We start from the raw sequence: 21,637 nt of genomic DNA, 5'->3' as shown, positions 1-21,637 counted from the left end.
GCTCCTTCCCTGTGGGCGGGGCCTCAGAGCGCTGCGGGAAAGGCGGCTGAGGAGGTGGACGCTGCTGGGGTCTTCGTCTCCGGGCCAGCGGTAAGTGCTTCTCTGGCAGGGCCAAGCGCTTCCGACGCTGCGGAGACTCGACCATGGGAACTAACTGGGCGTCTCCATTTTCGGTTTCCGCCTCGGAGCGCTAGTTCCGGCTGACGAAGGAGGTGGGTAGACAATTGTGCCTCTTCAGAGGTCCTGCAAGCGATCAGCCTTACTCTGCCCTCACCCGCCCTGTGCCCTGGCGCTCTGCCTGGCAGCCTGTGCCCCGGAAGTTACCATCCCCCTCTGCTGTCGAATCGCGGAGGTCACCGCCTCCGCACCTCCCTCTCTGGCCCCACGTCTCTAGTCTCTTTCAGGCTCCTCCCCCTTTCCCCTCAAACGTCTTTCCTTGAGGGCCCGGCTCTGCCAAACGCAAGGTTGAAGCAATTAAACGTTTGATAATTAAAGTTTTGTCCGAGTAATTTGTGTATAAAAAAACAAAATAATAAGGCAATAGCTACTAGCCCTAAATCCTTTTTTGCAGAGACTTGCAGAGGCCATCCGGAGAAGGCAATGGCAACCCACTCCAGTACTCTTTCCTGGAAAATCCCATGGATGGAGGAGCCTGGTAGGCTGCAGTCCATGGGGTCGCGAAGTCGGGCACGACTGAGCGACTTCACTTTCACTTTTCACTTTCATGCATTGGAGAAGGAAATGGCAACCCACTCCAGTGTTCTTGCCTGGATAATCCCAGGGACGGGGGAGCCTGGTGGGCTGCCGTCTATGGGGTCGTACAGAGTCGGACACGACTGAAGCGACTTAGCAGCAGCAGCAGCAGCAGAGGCCATCACTTAACTTTTTTATGTTTAGAGCTTTTTATGGCTCTCTAAATAATATGCTTCCATCCTATTTTCTTGATTTATCATTTTGGTATTTACCCGACTTCCCTTTTGCTACCATCTTCTGAGTTTTCAGTAGCTATTTTTATTCATTTGTTCGTCCACATTTGTTCGTTTATCTGTGATAAATCATAGATATCAATGTCTGTTGTGTAGCTGGTATCTCTTGGTGCCCCTCCGTTTTAGATGAGGATGTTGATATTTCTTCCATATACAGCCTTCTAACAGCTGGACCTCAACATTTACATTTAATCCTCATGTATTCAAAAATATTTGAGCACTGTTTTTGGCATTGAGGATATGGTAGTAAACAGACTATGTCCCTATCCTCATGAAACTTGTACTGTGGGAAGTAAGACACATAGATGTCAAATGACATTCAGAGCAGGAATTTGGAGGTCATTTCAAGCTGGAAGGACAGCAGGAATCCAAGTGGGGTGGAAGAATGGATATGGGGGGGTCTGCAAGAAAGTGGAAATTTCCCCTTTTACTTGACAGGGCTGTTTCAGGGTCAAGAGGGAGCTTCCTGTTGGAATGAGGGCTGGAGAACCAGGATAGCCTGTTCGATAGGTTAGTGACAGTAAGACAAGCTTTTAGGGTGCTGATCCTACAGTGTGGTAGTGACAGTGGGAGGAGGAAAAGCAAGAGGCAAGGAGGCCAGTGAGAAGGCACCACCTGCTGCTTGCCTGTAACAGTCCTTCAAAATCTACTTATTGCCCCACTTCTTCAGGAAGCCTTACTGAACTACCCTAAACCACCGTGATCTCTCTCTCCTCTTGAGTTTTTATTATCCCTGAAGCTAGAGAGGTTAGATACTTTGCCCAGGATAGAATGATGGAGCCCAGAACCAAGCATCTGTAATATGAAAAGAGTAGAGTAATAATTTCTACTTAGGGTTGTGAAATACATTGAGTCAGTTCATTTAAAAAGCTCAAAGGAATACCTGGCATATAGTGTATTCAAGGAGTGTTTGCTATTATTACTAACGTATAGTATGCTCTCAACTCCCTGCTGCTGCTGCTGCTAAGTCGCTTCAGTCGTGTCCAACTCTGTGAGACCCCAGAGACAGCAGCCCACCAGGCTCTGCCATCCCTGGGATTCTCCAGGCAAGAACACTGGAGTGGGTTGCCATTTCCTTCTCCAGTGCATGAAAGTGAAAAGTGAAAGTGAAGTCGCTCAGTTATGTCCGATTCTTCGCAACCCCATGGACTGCAGCCTACCAGGCTCCTCCATCCATGGGATTTTCCAGGCAAGAGTACTGGAGTGGGTTGCCATTGCCTTCTCCCTCAACTCCCTAACTAGTTATAAAAGCATTTTGGGTTTAGGAACTATTTTCTATGTCTCGGTCAAGTATATATTCAGCAGTACTGCAGGGCAGGCACTATTTAGGCCCTCAGGATACAATGATGACTAAGACCATCAGGGCTCTTCCCTTTATAGACTAGCGGGTAATACATACTTGCACAGTGAACAAATACATATTGCCAACTGTACCAAGAGCCTACCACTGTTCCTTTGTACACACATATAGCCTGGGCAGAAATCTCAGGTCTCTTGCTGGAGTAGTGAATTCATCAATAATGGGTTTAATTATCATCAGATGACCTTTGTTTTTATCTTCCAAGGGCTATTTGTCCATATCTGCTTCTAACATATCACTGAGGAGATTGTCTTGGCATCTTAGTGGATGTTAGTACTGGAAAAGTGGGCAGAGATTTACAGGAGGTGGGGAAGTATTGCTGGTTTCCTTATACCTTACACTTCAGTGTGCATCACAAGAAAACAAAATGAGCCTATAGGCAATGGGCTTCTGGCATATTAACTTTTCTGCATCTTGATGTAAATATACATAGAAACATCCTGGAGAGTGAAGTGAAGTGAAGTGAAGTCACTCAGTCGTGTCCGATTCTTCGCAACCCCATGGACACCAGGCTCCTCCGTCCATGGGATTTTCTAGCCAAGAGTACTGGAGTGGGTTGCCATTTCCTTCTCCAGGGAACTTCCCGACCCAGGGATTGAACCCAGGTCTCCCACATTGTAGACAGACGCTTTACCATCTGAGCCACCAGGGAGGCTGGGGGTATTTCTGGCCTTAGTTTGGCTACTGAAATACCACATGGCTAAGTTCTCTTGAATTCACCCAAGTTGAAGAGGAATAGTGTTACTCTGCAGAGCATGATAGAGGTAGAGTGAGAATGGTCTGGCCAGTGAACCCCAAGGAGGTCAGAGATGATCAGGCGAATGGAAACAGAATTCTCAACATCTCAACTCTCAGGCATCCCCAGATGCCCCTTCTGTGATGTGAGAAACGTGACTCAATCAGATTCAGTTGGGAAGGCCAGTGCTTATTAAACAGGGTCCATGAAGGGAATGGCTACTTACTCCAGTATTCTTGCCTGGGAAGTCCCATGGGCAGAGGAGCCTGGCAGGCTACAGTCCATGGGGTTGCAGAGAGTCAGACATAACTTGGTGATAAACCACCACCATGAAAGATCCGGATGAGGCAGCTGTTGCTTTCAGTCACTACCTATTCCTATTACTGCTCTCGCTGCTCTTCTCCTTTTTCTCTTATTTGTGTTTCTTCCCTTCTCAGCCTTCAGTGCCTCCGCCTGGTTTTGTTCATGTTCTGCGGAGGGGTGACAGGAACCATGGATCCCGCAGCGCTGATGGAAGCTGTAGTAGAAGAAGTGGCCTGTCCCATCTGCATGACCTTCCTGAAGGAGCCTGTGAGCATTGACTGTGGCCACAGCTTCTGCCACAGCTGTCTCTCAGGACTCTGGGAGGTCCCAGGAGAATCCCAGAACTGGGGTTACTCGTGTCCCCTGTGCCGGGCTCCGATCCAGCCCAGGAACCTGCGGCCTAATTGGCAGTTGGCCAATGTTGTGGAAAAAGTCCGCCGGCTGGGGCTGCATCCTGGAATGGGGCTGAGGGCTGACGTGTGTGAGCCCCACAGAGAACAGCTGAAGATGTTCTGCAAAGAGGATGGCCTGATCGTGTGCGAGGCCTGCAGCCAGTCCCCCGAGCATCAGGCCCACAGTGTCGTGCCCATGGAGGATGTCGCCTGGGATTATAAGGTGGGGGATGGAGGTCAGCCCCCGTCCCCAATCCAATTTCTCCCCTGCCCCTCACTTGGCTATCTCTAGATCAAGAACTTGAGAGGGGGCCCCAGAGACAAGATGAGAACTGATTCCTTTGACTTCTCACACCACCAGGTGCTGGGTGCCTGATCCAATGAGCTGTACCTCTCTGTGCTTTTATGACCTTTCTTCCTTCCTTCCCACTTCCAAACCTACCCCCACCCCTTTCTTGATCCTACAGGCCTTAATGCCTAACCCAAACTTGCTTTCCCTACTGAGAATTTGAGGGAGACCAATTTGGGTTAGCTAGGGTTCTGGGTGCCTTGGATGAGTTCATCAAGACTGTACGTATCAGAACCTGCAAATTCCTAGCAATGCCACAAATAATCTTTTGATATCAGGTGAGTCACTTTAAACTCCTCATTTTATAGACAGAAATGAAGACTTGGAAATCTGAGATCATGATCATTGGTTTTAGAGCTAGAAAGGACCATGGCAGAGTCATGTAGGATTGAGTTAGGTTGTCTGATCTCATCTTGTAGGGTCCCTTCTGACTTACGTTAGTGAAAGGAAGATCAGACTGGAACTCAGGTCTTCTTTCTCTTTACCTAGTGTTCTTTCTCTTCTCCTTACCTTTCATTTATTGGCGGACTTTTGGGAAAGCCATCTCTGACAGACAGACTGCTCCTTTTTTATAGCTATCCTTATTGACTTCTAACTTCTTTTTCCTTAGATGTCCATCCGTTCAGTTCAGTTCAGTCGCTCAGTCGTGTCCAACTCTTCGCGACCCCATGGATCGCAGCACGCCAGGCCTCCCTGTCCATCACCAACTCCCAGAGTTCACTCAAACTCATGTCCATCGAGTCGGTGTTTCCATCAAGCCATCTCATCCTCTTTTGTCCCCTTCTCCTGCCCCCAATCCCTCCCAGCATAAGGGTCTTTTCCAATGAGTCAACTCTTAACATCAGGTGGCCAAAGTATTCGAGTTTCAGCTTCAGCATCAGTCCTTCGAATGAACACCCAGACTGACATCTTTATCGGAATCATTATCCCAATGATTCTGTGATACATTGATCCTCTACTGGTCTTAATTCTTAAAGTTGACATTAGAAGGCAAAAGTGTTAGATGAATCCCTGATTTAGCTGTTTTCTTCTGCAAAGAGAATTTCTGAGAAATTAAGTGTTTATGTTGTTTTGCAAGTGTTAGAATAGGGAGGCAATATACCTTATACACAAGAATTAAAGAGCTAAGTTAAATCCCAGCCCAGCCGTTTACCAGCTGAATAACTTTGAATAGATCACTCTCTAAGCCTCAGTTTTATTGGTAAATCTTTAATAAAATGGTTAATATTGTTATGATATTACCTTATGCTTTCCAGTAGTAATCTCTTGCATTAGTATCTAAGATAGTACTCTTTTAATGTCCATATAAACCATGCAAGGATCTTGCAAAAATTCAGATTCTGATTCAGGGAGGTCTAGGATGAAGCCCAAGGTCCTGCATTGCTAACAAGATCTTAGGTGATACTGATGCTGCTGACACACTTGGGCCACACTTTGAATAACAATGTTTAGGAGGCTATAGGGTAACAAGGCAGGAGAGTATGAAAAGAGGCATGCATAGGAAAAGTCCAAGGTAGTTTTCTGGCAAAGTTGGAAACAGATCTTTTCTTCTACTGTACAGAAACTTGGAGACTGTGGGAGATTAAATGATTCTCAGATGGAAAGACCTTGGCTCTCATCTGGGCAGGAATCTTCTGTGGCTTCCCTTTTCTCCCATTCTGGCCCATCCTCTGAGGGTTGCTTGTTTTCCCATCACCTGCCAATGCTTGGAAGCCTGGCAATCCACGCAGGCTGCCCGAGGTGGCCTCATGAGGTTTTTATCTCTTTCAGTGGAAACTCCATGAGGCTCTGGAACATCTGAGGAAAGAGCAGGAAGATGCCTGGAAGCTGGAAGTTGGTGAGAGGAAACGAACTGCCAACTGGAAGGCAAGTTGCCCCTTGATGAAAAGAATCTGTGTGGTCCCTGTGTTGTCCTGAAGCTGGCTTCCTTGTAGCCCCCTCCTTATCCCTGTGAGGCAGAATGTGGGGTTTGAGGTCAGAAAGCCTGGGGTCCTCATACCAGCTTTCTGTACCAGATGTGCAGCTTTAAGCAAACCTTGGAACCACTTGCTTTTAAGGTCCTTGAATGTCATGTAGGGACAACCTCTGGGCTTACATCCTCATAAGTGAGAAAGGAAAAGTGCACACCTCACATGTACTTTAGCTCACAGAGGTGTGACTTGTTTAATGCTTAGTAGAGCATAGTTTCTGTTTCTCTTTCCTCAGCTAAAGCATATTTACTAAAAGTTAAGTAATTAAAATATTGGAAAATCAGCTTGGAAATAAACTCGAGGCCCGTAACTGTCAAACTATCTCAGTCAACGGGAGGTAGCATTGAATCAATCTAAAACAACATGAAGAATTGATACAATACCAGTAAGAAACAAAAGCAACTAACAGTGTAATTTCACACTGTCTTAGAGGCTTAAGGGTAATGCTTCTGAAAACAGAATATATTATTCTGAAAATGGAAACTAATCTAGAACATAGAGTGCCAAGATAGTATCCTGAGCCCTACTGGGGTTAATAAGAGTTAGTAATAGGGACTAAGGAGCATGTCCTGGAGCTGTGGGAATAGGAAAGTAGGAAAAATATCCTTTATCTTTGCTTTTATAGTGCCTGGCACACAGTTGGTACCAAAACATTTCAGAGTGTGTTTATATGCACATGCCAGTGTCCTCAATCTTGGGTGGCCCTTATATGACCAGTATCTGTGCTGATTTCTTTATTTTATTTTATTTTATTTTCAATTAGAGGATAGTTACTTTGCAATATTGTGTTGGTTTCTGCCATACATCAACATGAATCACCCATAGGTATACATATGTCCCCTCCCTCTTGAACCTCTCTCCTACTTCCCACTGTATCCCACCCCTCTGCTCACAGAGCACCCACAGATTGAGCTCCCTGCTTCATATAGCAAATTCCCACTGGCTATCTGTTTTACATATGGTATGTATATGTTTTAATGTTTCTCTCTCAATCCATCCCACCCTTTTCTTCCATGACCGTGTCCGCCAGTCTGTTCTCTGTGTCTGCATCTCCGTTGCTGCCCTGCAAATAGGTTCATCAGTACCATCTTTCTAGATTCCACATATATGCATTAATATATGATACTTGCTCTTTCTGACTGACTTCACTCTGTATAATAGGCTCTAGGTTCATCCACCTCAGTAGAACTGACTCAAATGTGTTCCTTTTTATGGCTGAGTAATATACCATTGTATATATGTACCACAACTTCTTTATTCATCTGTCGATGAACATCTAGGTTGCTTCCATATCCTAGCTATTGTAAATAGTGCTACGATGAACATTGGGGTACATGTGTCTTTTTCAGTTATGGTTTCCTTAAGAGTATATGCCCAGTAGTGGGATTGTTGGGTCATTTGGTAGTTTTATTCATAGTTTTTTAAGGAATCTCCATACTCTTCTCTATAGTGGCTGTATCATTCCCACCAACAGTGCAAGAGAGTTTCCCTTTTCTCCAAACCCTCTCCAGCATTTATTGTTTGTAGATTTTTTGGTGACGGCCATTCTGACGGATGTGAGGTGATACCTCATTGTTGTTTTGTTTGTATTTCTCTAATAATCAGTGATGTTGAGCATCTTTTCATGTGTTTATTAGCCATCTGTGTGTTTCTTTGGTGAAATGTCTGTTTAGGTCTTCTGCCCACTTTTTGATTGGGTTGTTTTTTCTGGTATTCAGCTGCATGAGCTGCTTTTATATTTTGGAGATTAATCCTTTGTCAGTTGTTTCATTTGCTGTTATTTTCTCCCATTCCAAGGATTGTCTTTTCACCTTGTTTATAATTTCCTTTGCTGTGCAAAAGCTTTTAAGTTTAATTAGGTTCCATTTGTTTATTTTGGTTTTATTTCCATTACTCTAGAAAGTGGGTCTTTGAGGATCTTGCTGTGATAATTATGAATGTGAAAGATAAATATAAAAATAAAAGCAAGCTCAGAGTGTGTTCTGCCTATGTTTTCCTATAAGAGTTTTATAGTTTATGTCTTACATTAAGGTCTTTTAATCCATTTTGAGTTTATCTTTGTGTATGGTGCTAGGAAGTATTCTAATTTCATTCTGTTACATATAGCTGCCTAATTTTCCCAGCACCACTTACTGGAAGAGACTATCTTTTCTCCATTGTATATTTTTGCCTCCTTTGTCAAATATAAGGTGCCCATGGGTGTGTGCATCTTTCTGTCTTGTTCCGTTTTTGGTCTGTATTTCTGTTTTTGTGCCAGTACTGTACTGTCTTGATGACTGTAGCTTTATAATATAATCTGAAGTCAGGAAGGTTGATTCCTCCAGCTCCATTCTTCTTTCTCAAGATTGCTTTGGCTATTTGGGGTCTTTCATACAAATTATGAAAATTTTTGTTCTAGTTCTGTGGAAAATATCATTGGTAGTTTGATAGGGATTGCGTTGAATCTGCAGATTGTTTGGGTAGTATAATCATTTTCACAAGATAGATTCTGCCAGTCCGAGAGCATGGTCTATCTCTCCATCTGTTTGGCATCTTTGATTTCTTTCATCAGTGTCTTACAGTTTTCTGCATACAGGTCTTTTGTCTCTTTAGATAGGTTTATTCCTAGGTATTTTATTCTTTTTGTTGCAGTGGTGAATGGGAATGTTTCCTTAATTTATCTTTCTGATTTTTCATTGTTAGTGTATAAGAATGCAAGAGATTTCTGTGTATTAATTTTATATCCTGCAACTTTACTATATTCATTGATTAGCACTAGTAATTTTCTTGTGGCATCTTTAGGGTTTTCTAGATATAGTATCATGTCATCTGCAAACAGTTTTACTTCTTCTTTTCCAATCTGGATTCCTTTTATTCGTTTTTCTTCTCTGGTTACTGTGGCTAGAACTTCTGAAACTACGTTGAATAATAGTGGCAAGAGTGGCCTTGTCTTGTTCCTGATGTTAGGTGAGATGCTTTCAGTTTTTCACCATTAAGAATGTTTGCTATGGGTTTGTCATATATGACCTTTATTATGTTCAGGTATGTTCCTTCTGTGCCTACTTTCTGGAGAGTTTTTATCATAAATGGGTGTTGAATTTTATCAAAAGCTTTCTCTGCATCTGTTGAGATCATATGGTTTTTATCTTTCAGTTTGTTAGTATGGTGTATCATATTGATTGATTTGTATCCCTGGGATAAAGCCCACTTGATCATAAGTATGATCTTTCTAATGTGTTGTTGGATTCTGTTTGCTGGAATTTTGTTGAGGATTTTTGCATCTATCTTCATCAGTGACATTGGCCTGTAATTTTCTTTTTTTATTGGCATCTTTGTCTAGTTTTAGTAACAGGATGATGGTGGCCTCACGGAATGAGTTTGGGAGTTTTTATTGCTCTTCAATTTTCTGGAAGAGTTTGAGCAGAATAGGTGTTAGCTGTTCTATAAACTTTTGGTAGTATTCACCTGTAAAGCCATCTGGCCCTGGGCTTTTGTTTGTTGGAAGATTTTTTATTACAGTTTTGATTTCTGTGCTTGTGGTTCATCTGTTCATATTTTCTATTTCTTCCTGGTTCAGTTTTGGAAGGTTATACTTTTCTAAGACTTTGTCCATTTCTTCCAGGTTATCCTTTTTATTGGCATATAGTTGCTTGTAGTAATCTCTTATGGTTTTTGTATTTTGGTGCTGTCTGTTGTAACTTCCCCTTTTTCCTTCTAATTTTATTGATTTCAGTGTTCTCCCTTTTTTTCTTGATGTCTGGCTAATGGTTTGTCAGATTTTGTTTATCTTCTCAAAGAACCAGCTTTTAGTTTTATTGATCTTTGCTGCTGTCTCCTTCATTTCTTTTTCATTTATTTCTGCTCTAACCTTTATGATTTCTTTCCTTCTACTAACTTTTGGGATTTTTTTGTGCTGATTTCGGATCCTGGCTGTGCAGATACAGGTGGAAACCCGAAAGCAGAGCATCATATGGGAGTTTGAGAAATATCGGCGATTACTAAAGAAAAAACAGCCACCAGGTCGGCGGCTGGAGGTGGAGGCCGCTGCAGCTCTGGCCAGCCTGGAGCAGGAGGAAGGGGAGACCATGCAGAAACTGGAGTTGAATCATGAGGCACTCATTCAGCAGAGCCGGGTCCTATGGAGGATGATTGCAGAGCTGGAAGAGAGGTCTCAGAGGCCTGTCCGCTGGATGCTGCAGGTGAGGAGCAGGTTTTCCTGGGATGTCTGAGCCAGACCTGAAGGTAGCCTGGCATTCTGAGAGAGGGGATTGCCTAGTCTTCAGTAGGGCCTGTCAGCACTTGGCCAGCCAGCACGGATCTTGTTACCCACCACCAATCCTGGTTGTTCCCATACCCTGATCTGGTGAATGGCCTCGCAGCCTCCTAAATGGGCATCGTTTAGGCAGCTGTTGCATCATACCTATTCCTCCCCTCTGGCCAGAGAGTTGAGATGGAGCCCGAGGTCAGCCAGCCTGGCAAGAGGGCTAGGGCTGCCCTGCCCACTCCTGTAGGCTTCTCCCCTCGACCCCTGCATGCCTCCTCTCAAGCTCTCTGCCTCTCTCTCCATAGAGAGACCTCTGTGTCTGTCTGGTCCCATTGAGGAATAGGGCATACTCATATGCTGCCTTTCTTTTTCTCCTTCCAGGGTATTCAGGAAGTCTTAAACAGGTATGTTTCCGTCTTTGGGATAGTGGGGCCTGGCCAGAGCTAGAAATGGGGAAGGAACATAGACCAAGTACCTACAGAAGAGTGGGTGCTGGTCTGTAACCTTCTCCCTGTTCTGCTGTATTGTATAAAGAAGCTTTGAACATCTTTCTTTTTTTAATTTGTATTGTTGCTTGGTCAAATTCATTTCAACCGTTACCAATAAGAATTTAGGTGAGAGCTGTAAAATGTGTGGTGGCCTAAGCAAGTGGCCCAAGGAGAGGGAGTGCCTGCAGGTGTCTGCATGAGCATAGGTCCTCTGAGTCTGCGTGCCAGCCCTTCTCCTCTGCTGTGCACCTCTGCCTCTCCTAATGTCAGAGTCATACCTAACCCTTCCTATGGCCCGGGAATGTGATTATCTCTCTGTGCCATAGACTGTTTGGCCCAGTCAGATAATCATCACCTCCCTGTTCTGCCTGGTGTTGTGAGGAGGGGCCGCTCACTGACTCCATCCCTAGCCAAGCCCCCTTCCCTGTACTAAGGGAAGGCCCCACCCTTTGGCAGAGCCAGGATTACTAACCCAAGGCCTTCCCCATCTACCAGGAGCAAGTCCTGGAGTCTGCAGAGACCAGAACCAGTCTCCCTGGAGCTGAAGACAGGCTGCCGTGTGCTGGGGCTCAGAGAGATCCTGAAGACATATGCAGGTAACGAGTGCAGGGCAGGCTTGTGGGGAGTGGGTCCCCTCCCCGAGGAATGAAATCTTCCAGTGCCCTCTGGATGCCCCATCTGTCCTCACCCTCACCCGTCATGGAGGAAATCCATGGCTGTATCTGTCACAGAGACGTCACCCAGGCCCCCTCACTCTGTGTCAGGGTGCCAACCAAGACCTTTTTCCTCAGCGGATGTGCGGCTGGATCCAGACACTGCCTACTCTCGCCTCATCGTGTCTGAGGACAGGAAATGTGTGCGCTATGGAGACACCAAGCAGAAGCTGCCCGACAACCCTGAAAGATTTTACCGCTACAACATTGTCCTGGGCAGTCAGTGCATCTCCTCGGGCCGGCACTACTGGGAGGTGGAGGTGGGAGACAGGTCCGAATGGGGCCTGGGCGTGTGCAAGGAGAACGTAGACCGGAAGGAGGTGGTCTTCTTATCCCCCCACTATGGATTCTGGGTGATCAGGCTGAGGAAGGGCAATGAGTACCGGGCAGGCACTGACGAGTACCCCCTCCTATCCTTGCCCGTCCCTCCCCGCCGGGTGGGAGTCTTCCTGGATTATGAGGCTCATGACATCTCCTTCTACAACGTGACTGACAACGGCTCCCACATTTTCACTTTCCCCCACTACCCCTTTCCTGGGCGCCTCCTGCCCTATTTTAGCCCTTGCTACAGCATCGGAGCCAACAACACCGCTCCCCTCGCCATCTGCTCCCTGGATGGGGAGGACTAAGCCAATGTTTTAGCCAGAGGCCTTGGAATTTCACCTGGCCTGCAGGGGTCTGCAGGGAGGACCCTGCCCCTGGTGAGGTGATCCTGCCCAGAGAACTGAGCTGAGGCTGGAACCCAGGGATTCCACTGCCTGACCCAGTGGTCTCTCACTCCTGGGCCAATGTCTCCCACTAAACCACTCATGTTAAAAAGCTGAGGCTTGGTCAGAGGAGCATTGCAGCCCTGCAGGAAGTGTAACAAGGCTTTTGGTGAGGATCACAGTGGTCCTAAGGATCAGGACAGTCCTTTCTGCAGGTCACACCCCTCGTCTACATCTGTGTCAGGACCATAATTCAATGAGGATAATGAAGTAGATCTCACCTTCAGGAAACCCACTGGGTCAGGTTTACCAATAACCAGAAGAATCCTGTCCGTCTCCAGAGCTGGTTACTGTGCCAACACCAGCAGGAGGATGCTTCACCTGAGGTTTGCCACCTCTGAGCACCCATGTTTGACCCCAGCACTCTGACCTCCCAACTGGAGAAAGGTGTCACTGACTGCCCAGATCCCCCACAGTGGCTGTCCCCTCTCTGAGCACAAGCTGGGCGAGTCACTATCTCAGATTCTGAGTAAACCTGTGTCCTACTCCTGCCCTTTTCTCCAGACATCAGGATCAGAAACCTATGAACCTTTGTTTCTATTTTCACTTCATAGATGAAGAAACTGAAACGGCCTTAGTACAGCCAGTTATTTCTCACAGAGGTGTGGAGAGAAGAGTACATGGATAATATAAATATTTCTCACACTCAAATGAAACAAAGTTGATGAGCTCACTTCTCAGGTCACACGTCTGCATATCATTCATTACATTCAGGTCTGAACACCCCAGTCTTTGAAAGATTTTAAGTGTCCTCAACGGGAAAGTGGGTGTAGTAACTGCATCCTCTCCTACCTCACAGAGTCGTTGTGAAGATCTCAGATCCAGCCTGAACGTTTGTTCCTTTCTCAGGGACAAGGAAGGCAAGCCATGGATTTTTGCCTGTGGTGACCTTCCCATCTTGCCTTTTCCCAGCATCTTTGCAGCACTGCCTTAGTTTCCTAGCACCTCTTCTGACAGTCCTGCCCTTCAATAGAAAGATGCCCCGCCTGGGAAACTTCAGGCCACAGTAACATATTCAACATCGATATGTGTTTGTCTTTGGATTAGAACAGGGACTGTGACATCAGGGTAGAGACTAGAAATAATACAAAGAAAAATGTAAAACAAATGCACTGAAAGGAAGGCTCACCCGTAACCTCCTTGGGCAAAAATTTGGATCTTTGTATGTCACCAAGGGAATGTTCATAGTTCTAGTAACTACATAATATTCTGCCTTTATCTTTTCTAAATCTGTGACAAATGAAAGCAGGAGGAAAGCGTGGGGATAAAGAATAGGACTAGGCACAAAAAGCTATATATTATAATGAAGGTGAATTAAGACTATATCTGGGCTATTGTTGTGTGTGGCGAAATTAATTCATTACAGGTCTTCAGGGTATGAAGTGGGAACAGTTGTGCTGGAATCAAACTGCGAGACAAGCGTATGAAAACTGTGGGCTTTGCCTATTTCAGGAGCTACAAGGTACATGTATTGTCACATTGATGCTGTGTAACACAACCTCTGATGTAGTTTAAGCTTGAAGGTGGTGACTGTTGAGTTAGGATTGGGCAGCAAAGTAGACACGGGTGAGATACATGCAGAAGCAACATAATTCCTGTAATAAAGATTAGTATAAATTGTCTTTCTGACTTCATTGTATTGGCTGTTCACATGTAAAGGAGGTGAAGCAGGCCGAAACTGAGAAATAAGCTCATTCTACCCACCATGCTTCCAAGTTGCTCCTTGAGCATTAGTGCAGAGTGGGAGAACTTTCCATCATCTGCCTGGAAGGGAATGAACTGGTAAGTCACACACCTGGTCCTGGCAAAGGGTTGAGCTGATCTACATGAGGAAGACTGTGTGTGTATAGGGGGGCCGGGCAGGGGAATTCCTTGGGTAAGTGTGTGTATACGCATGAGAAGTCGATATGCAGAAAGTGCTTCCAGTTATGTCCATGGAAGCTCCTCAGAGATGCTAGGGACTGAAACACTGGTGTTCTTTTACTATGGTTTTCTTAAGACAAACCTTGGAAGGCTCCTAGAAAAAGAATTGCTGGGTGAATTCCGTCAAACTTAGGATGAAATAAGGAGTAGAATGTGTTCGTTTGTAATGTGCTCTTTGGACTGTTGTTTTGTTTCCGTTTTTATATTTATAAGCTAATTTGGGTGCCATGGTTACTTGTTAGAAGAATTACAAGGTTAAACATACTATGTGTTAATCATAATGTCTGATTTTTAAGACCAAGCAAGATAAAAGGTCTTAAGTATCTGACAACCCTTTTCTCTAGGGTAGTTGCCGACAATAATCTTCTAAGAATAAGGGTCTTATTTGTTCAGTTCACCATTGTAGCTCCATTCTGACACTGAATATGTTTTTGTAAATATTTAAGTTCAGTGAATTTTCTTCTATATACCTAGAATCAAAACAAAAGTAAGCTCTTCTTGCCCCATAGGGGCATGAAAGACCGAATATTACTTAATTGCAATCCCATTCAAAAACTTATTTGATGGCTAATTATATAAGTAGTCCAGAAGGAGAAGAGGCTGGTGGCCATGTGGAGGGCAAAGTGCCTGCACTGCTCCTAGAATGCCTAGGGTTGTACCTCCATGTTGGTGTGATCATTCACTACAAGCCAGGGATGAGCTTTGCCTATCTTTGTTTTGCTGCCAGAGAAAATAGAAACCAAGGGTTGCAATGTCTGGCCCTTGAGAGAAAAGGCTATTCAAAGGGTAAAACCTTTGGATTCTACAAAATCTGGACAGAGGGAAAATCCTTGAGTTTCTAACACTCCACAGGAAACCCAATATCCCTTTTTTTTCAAGCAAGATTGGCTGTCATTTCTTAAAATTCTAACAGAGTCTACTGAGGGTCCCAGTCTCTAGTTAAATAAGCATATGTTCTTCTGCTAGGACAAAGGTCCTATCTGAATATACTAGAAGAAGCACAGGGTTTTCTGTTTGGGGTAACCATGGCAGGGACCCAGCCCACTTTGGGAAGTATGAAGTTCAATATTTGAGAACATCTCATCTGGCTTCAGGGAATACCAATGTGAATGAAACATAAAGCTGGTAGGGCAGGGTTCTTATGGAAATGCCAGAAAAAAAATTTCTGTTTTGCATGCAGGCTGGACTATCCTTTTGTCACTTTCCATCAGATTCTTTAGTGCATCTAATAATTCTTTGATTTAATAGGCATAACTAAGTCACTGGGTAGCTTGTGGAGAGAGAACAGTATGTCTGGTCAAAATGGAAATCTTACGAAACACGCTTAACCATCACACCATCTTGATGGTTTTATGTTATGGGGTTTCAAGGGGTTGATCTGAGTTTTAGAGGTGGATTCCTACTTCTTTGATTTTCAGAAATAAAATACATTCTAAGCAAGTACATAATATTAGAAAAAGGTATAGCTGCTAAGATGTTAAGCATCACTTCGCTTTGGAACAGTTTCGACATGAATCCTGATCTATACAGAAATACATTTAAACGGTGCCTAGGACTACCCTTTCAAAGTATGAAATTAAAAACATTGGGTATATGTTTAAAATATATACAGTATTTCAAGTGTTGTTTTATGTGATTTCCACTCATTTTTAATTTAATTTAATTTTCAATACCCACTATGAATTAGCAATATTTCCCCATTAATAGAAAGGAGGTAAAGACTCAGACACAATAACTTGCCATCAACACTTATTAGTAAATTATATTTTATTATGATTTTCATATGTACCAGAATCAAATATATATATCTCTTACATATGAAATATCTTTCTTTTAACATATACGGACTTATTCAGTTTAAGATTTTCTGAAAGGGGAAAATAAAAACAAACTCACACTGCCTTAGCCTCTTGCTTAGAAACAAAAAGCTGGTGATAACTGTTCAGTTCAGTTCAGTCTCTCAGTCATGTCCGACTCTTTGTGACCCCATGAATCGCAGCACGCCAGGCCTCCCTGTCCATCACCAACTCCCGGAGTTCACTCAGATTCAAGTTCATTGAGTCAGTGATGCCATCCAGCCATCTCATCCTCTGTCGTCCCCTTCTCCTCCTGTCCCCAATCCCTCCTGGCATCAAAGTCTTTTCCAATGAGTCAACTCTTCGCATGAGGTGGCCAAAGTACTGGAGTTTCAGCTTTAGCATCATTCCTTCCAAAGAAATCCCAGGGCTGATCTCCTTCAGAATGGATTGGTTGGATCTCCTTGCAGTCCAAGGGACTCTCAAGAGTCTTCTCCAACACCACAGTTCAAAAGCATATTAGGTTGGTACAAAAATAATTGGGGTTTTGCATTGTTGAAATTTACCATTTGATATTGGGATACAGTCTTAAATGTGGTTATTTTATCTATCATTTTAATGTACATTTATTACTATGATTTTTTGCGAGTTATTACTTGCTGCTTATATTTATTTTAGACTATATAACTAATGTTAGACAAAAAGTAAATTCAAGGGACTTTTTTATTCAAGTTCAAATGAGTCATAAAGCTGCAGAGATAACCCACAACATCAACAATGCATTTGACCCAACTGCTAACAAATGTACAGTGAAGTAGTGATTCAAGTTTTGCAAAGGAGATGAGTGCCTTGAAGATGACGAGCATAGTGGCCAGACATCAAAAGTTGACAGCAACCAATTGAGAGGATCATTGAAGCTGATCCGCTTAGAACTACACAGGAAGTTGCCAACGAACTCAGCATTGACCATTATACAGTCATTTGCATTTGAAGCAAATTGTAAAGGTGAAAAAGCTCTATAAGTGGGTGCCTCATGAGCTGACAGCAAATCAAAAAAATCATCGTTTTGAAGTGTCGTCTTCTCTTATTCTACGCAACAGCAAACCATTTCTAGATCAGATTGTGATGTGTGATGAAAAGTGGGTTTCATAGACAACAAGTGAAGACCAGCTCAGTGGTTGGACCGAGAAGAAGCTTCAAAGCACTTCCCAAAGCCAAACTTGCACCAGAAAAAGGTCATGGTCAGTGTTTGGTGGTCTGTTGCCGGTCTGATCCGCTACAACTTTCTGAATCCTGGCAACACCATTACATTTGAAAAGTATGCTCAGCAAATTGATGAGATGTGCTGAAAACTGCAGCACCTGCAGCCAGCGTTGATCAATAGAAAGGGCCCGATTCTACTCCACAACAACGCACAACCACACGTCACACAACCACGCTACAAGGGTTGAACAAATTGGTCTACAAAGTTTTGCCTTATCTGCCTTATTCACCTGACCTTTCTCCAACTGACTACCACTTTTTCAAGCATCTTGATGACTTTTTGCAGGGAAGACAGTTCTATAACCAGCAGGAGGCAGAAGATGTTTTAAAGAGTTCATTGACTCTTGAAGCACAGATTTTTACACTACAGGAATAAACAAACATTTCTCTTTGGTAAAAATGTATTGATTATAATGGTTCTTATTTTGATTAATAAAGATATATTTTAGTCTAGCTATAATGACTTAAAATTCACAGTGCAAAATCACAGTTATTTTTGTACCAACCTAATCTAGTATTCCAACCAGCTTTAACAATGTGTGTTAGTCACTCAGTCGTGTCCAATTCTTTGTGACTCCATGGCATTTCCTTCTCCAGAGGAACTTCCCAAACCAGGTTTCGAACCCTGGTCTCCTGCCTCTCAGGCAGACTCTTTCCTGTTGAGCTACAGGGAAATTTACAATAGTGGATATATTAAAGGTTATAGACATATGTCTTATAGAACTTAATAAGAGATATGTACCTGGATGGTCCAAATTAATTCTAACCAGATAACCAGAGACTCAGTTTCCTCATCTCATTTTGCTCATCTGCTTCTCTTGCTGTGGAACAGATTTCTCTTTCCAAGTTCATGTTAGAAAATGGCCACCATCAGGGATCCCATATTTATATCCACTCAGATGAAATCAAGCCCATTTTCACTAGAGATGGACTCTGGTCCAGGTGTGAGCATGTGACCCATGTTGAGTGGATTCATCAATGGCCAGAGGTTAGTGGCCTATATATTAATGGTTGCTTCCACATAATCACACAAGATGAACAATTGTGAGGAAACCAGTCAGGTATGGGGGTCTCAACAGTTGGTTTCTTCTGCAGAGGGTCCAGTCACATACTAAGTTGAAAATGTTGGTCAGAATCTAAGTAAAAAAAATCACAGCTCTATATAATCTACCAAACTTATCTCTGATTCAGTTACTAGGTGACTAAAATCATAAAAAGCATTGTCAGAAAATTATTTCATCTACATCCGTGGTAGAAATTGAAAAGGTAGGCAAAAATACTCTCCACAGTTTCATCTTGGAATTTCTATGCTACCAGGTGAACCAAACAACATCCACAGAACTCTAAGACAGCCTTTTAAGTTGGCTGGAATCTTCAGGGGCTCAACAGACAAAGTGTTCATGAACCCAAGTTAAAGAAGCAGTGCATCACCAAGCTCCATGTTCGATTCCTTATTTGCTTGGTCCTCAGGCCATAGATGATGGGATTCAAGGTTGATGGGATAATCAGATACAAGTCAGCTAACAGCACTTGGGTGCTCAAAGGCACTATGTCCTCCCCTAGCCAGGCCGCATTGACTGATGCCATCCCAGGCAGGTAGTACAGAGCCATAACCCCCACATGAGAGCCACATGTGCTTAATGCTTTCAACTGAGCATTCTTTGAGAGATCAAAAACTGCCTGGAGAATCAGGATATAAGAGGTAGCAATAAATACCACATCAGAACCCACAATAATGGAGGAAACAATCAGGCTATAAAGACTACTGGGCCTGGGGTCAGCACAAGCCAACTTGGCCACAGCTATGTGCTCACAGTAGGAATGGAGAACCACGTTGGAGCCACAGAAGGGCAGATGACTCACCATCCAGCTCAGTGGAGTCATGAATACAGTCGCTCTGATGGTGATGGTCACACTCATTCCCAGCATCACTCGAGGTGTGAGAATTCTCTTATAGTGTAGGGGCTTACAGATGGCCACATAGCGGTCAAAAGCCATGGCCAGCAGCAGCCCCGTCTCCACAGCTGTGGCTGCATGGACAAAATACATCTGAGTGAAACAAGCATTAAAGCTGTTGGCGTTGTCTCCTGAGGAGAAGATGCTCACCATCTTGGGCACCACCGAGGAGGCCATAACCATGTCCATGGCAGCCAGAACACACAGGAAGCAGTACATGGGCTCCTGTAGAGTGGAATCCACCCAGATGACGGTCACTATGAGGGTGTTTCCTAACAGGGCTGTGGTATACATGGTGCTCAGTGAGAGAGCCAGCCAAAGATGAGAGGACTGCAAACCTGGGATACCCACCAGGATGAAGGTGGCAGGGGCTTCCGTTGTATGGGTGTAGGGTGACCCCAGCATCACAGATGAGACTGCTTTCCTGTTAGTGTATAAAATTAGGTAAGAAAAGGATACAATCCTGTGAGATGTGTTCCCAGCTCTGGTGTTAAAAGAGCCTGATATTATTCTCAACTCAGTGGGCCACAGATTTAAGGAACTGACATGTGACAAAGTTTTCCTGCTCCACCTTCCATCATTCTCAGTATTCTTTACCTTATGAATTTCTATCACTATTCAAAGATCTTGAGTTACCTCCGTTGGGAAGTCCTCTTTACTTCCTGCCCCATCTCATGACAAAACTAAATTAGGTAGCTTCAAAGCTTTTATGAGCTCTCATCTATGCTTACCTCTGAGGGACCTAAACTGATCATTCCAGTACCAAATCTGTGACTTTATTGTATTCAATCATGTGTGTCTTGTTCATGGCCTTATAAATTATACCAAGTGTGTGACCCAGATGTGTTGTGCACAAGTCCATTAAGAGAGGATATGTGTGCTCATAATAGCAAAAAGTTGAATGAATGAAAAATCAGAGGAAAGAATGTTTCTTTTAGTTCTGAATGTTCGGTTCCTAATATATAATCATTGTTGAATGAAACAATGAACTTCATAGATTTAACATGTAATGTTTTTCATCTTCTCCTTCCTGAAACTCCCACTACCCTAATGCTACATCTCTCAGAGCCTCAGGCTAGTGGGTCGCAACACTGATTGTGTGACTATGTTGACTTTACGGTACTCACATAAAGCCCAAGAACTCTTTCCCAGGTGTCCAGGCAACCTTAAATAAGAGTGCTTATTTGCCAAGCCTCCAGACTAGCCAGTCGTTAGTTATCACCTCCTCCTGTCCCTTCCTTCAGTCAGGGGCTAAAAGGTAAGAACTTTCCAGATCCTTGGACATTGTCTTCACTTGATCGTTCTTGGATTTCTCATCACTTCTGGCTCCTCCCTAAAAAGTTGAGTAGGTAAGATTGAGGGAGAACTGACTTCAGAATCCCATCAATGGCAGTAGTCAGAGCATTAAACCAACAGTTACCTGGTTCTCAGTGCTAATCAGCCAACACACCTTTGTCCCTTCCAGTTACCCCCTGGAGAGCCTACCACTGATTGACTCCACACCCAGTTACCAACAGAAACCTTGATGAGAGTCCTCAGAAGTTTTCTAAAAAGTCAAACTTATGGGATATAATTGAAAATTATGGTCTTTATTGAAACAAAAAAACAACACCCTAAACATAAGAAATGCCTTATAATGGAACAGACTGAATAAACTAATGAGCTCTGTTTTATAGTCAGAGAACCTAACTGCATATAACCACTGGGGGAGACATCTTCAGTGAGAAGATCATGAGAAGATAAAGGAAAGCTTTTTAAAGTAGAATAATAGTGTAGCATGAAAAGAAAATTATTCAGGATATCATTAAGACTGCTATGTGTTTCCTGGATGCCATAAAGCCAAGACTGAGCATCTTTCCTTAAAGAGTTGAAGAGAATCTGAGGAATCAGAATGGCTCCTCCTGCTATTTACCTCTGATCCGCGATCTTCCTCTCTGGATCCCCCTGTATAAATCTACCTTTCTTCTGAGAGAAGTCTCATCTAGTGCCTGCCCATCCCTCCTCTCGAGCCTTGGCAAGTTGTCACAGGTCATACTTTTCATTTCTATGAGGTTTTAGTTCCCTCATTCCTTTTTCTTCTTGCTTAGCAGTGCTGGAGATTTACATGTATTAATGGTCTGGCCCACTGGCAGAACATTTGGTTTGGTGGGTCTGTTTATTACTACCTTACTCTTCAGTCTGCCGCTACTGAAAAAATTTGCTAAGACCAACAATTACCTCCATCACTGACATGTTGCCAGTACAGTGTTTTCAGACTTTATTTTACTTGACCTATCCAGAACATTAACACTGTTGCCTGCTTCTTATTTTTTGGTTAACTTTTGATTGAAATATAGCATCCATATGGTAAAATGGACAGTCTAAGTTTTATCTGTGAGAACACGAACACACC

At 43.6% G+C, this 21,637-nt stretch overlaps 2 protein-coding genes across 4 annotated transcripts; one reads left to right on the top strand and one right to left on the bottom strand.

Annotated features, from left to right (window-relative positions):
- On the top strand, positions 1-13,929 carry TRIM68 (tripartite motif containing 68). Of its 3 annotated transcripts, none has more exons than XM_005689840.3 (7): positions 15-212; positions 3,520-4,000; positions 5,897-5,992; positions 10,014-10,274; positions 10,721-10,743; positions 11,323-11,423; positions 11,619-13,929. In XM_005689840.3, exons 2-7 carry the CDS (start codon positions 3,548-3,550, stop codon positions 12,167-12,169), a joined length of 1,485 nt encoding a protein of 494 aa, XP_005689897.1. In that variant the 5' UTR covers positions 15-212; positions 3,520-3,547; the 3' UTR covers positions 12,170-13,929. The 3 variants fall into 3 exon arrangements, with proteins under 3 accessions (XP_013825195.1, XP_005689897.1, XP_005689896.1); XM_005689839.2 differs by having other exon boundaries at positions 23-90; XM_013969741.2 differs by lacking the exon at positions 3,520-4,000 and having other exon boundaries at positions 1-90.
- LOC108637633 (olfactory receptor 52I1-like) lies at positions 18,632-19,665 on the bottom strand. The gene has a single exon (XM_018058964.1). The coding sequence runs from the start codon at positions 19,648-19,650 to the stop codon at positions 18,688-18,690; it is 963 nt and encodes a 320-aa protein (XP_017914453.1). The 5' UTR covers positions 19,651-19,665; the 3' UTR covers positions 18,632-18,687.

The sequence above is a fragment of the Capra hircus genome, chromosome 15 (assembly GCF_001704415.2).
Source record: "Capra hircus breed San Clemente chromosome 15, ASM170441v1, whole genome shotgun sequence".
Taxonomy (NCBI): Eukaryota; Metazoa; Chordata; class Mammalia; order Artiodactyla; family Bovidae; genus Capra; species Capra hircus.
The sequence above is the reverse complement of the archived record's forward strand: the minus strand, read 5'-3'. Positions and strand labels throughout refer to the sequence as shown.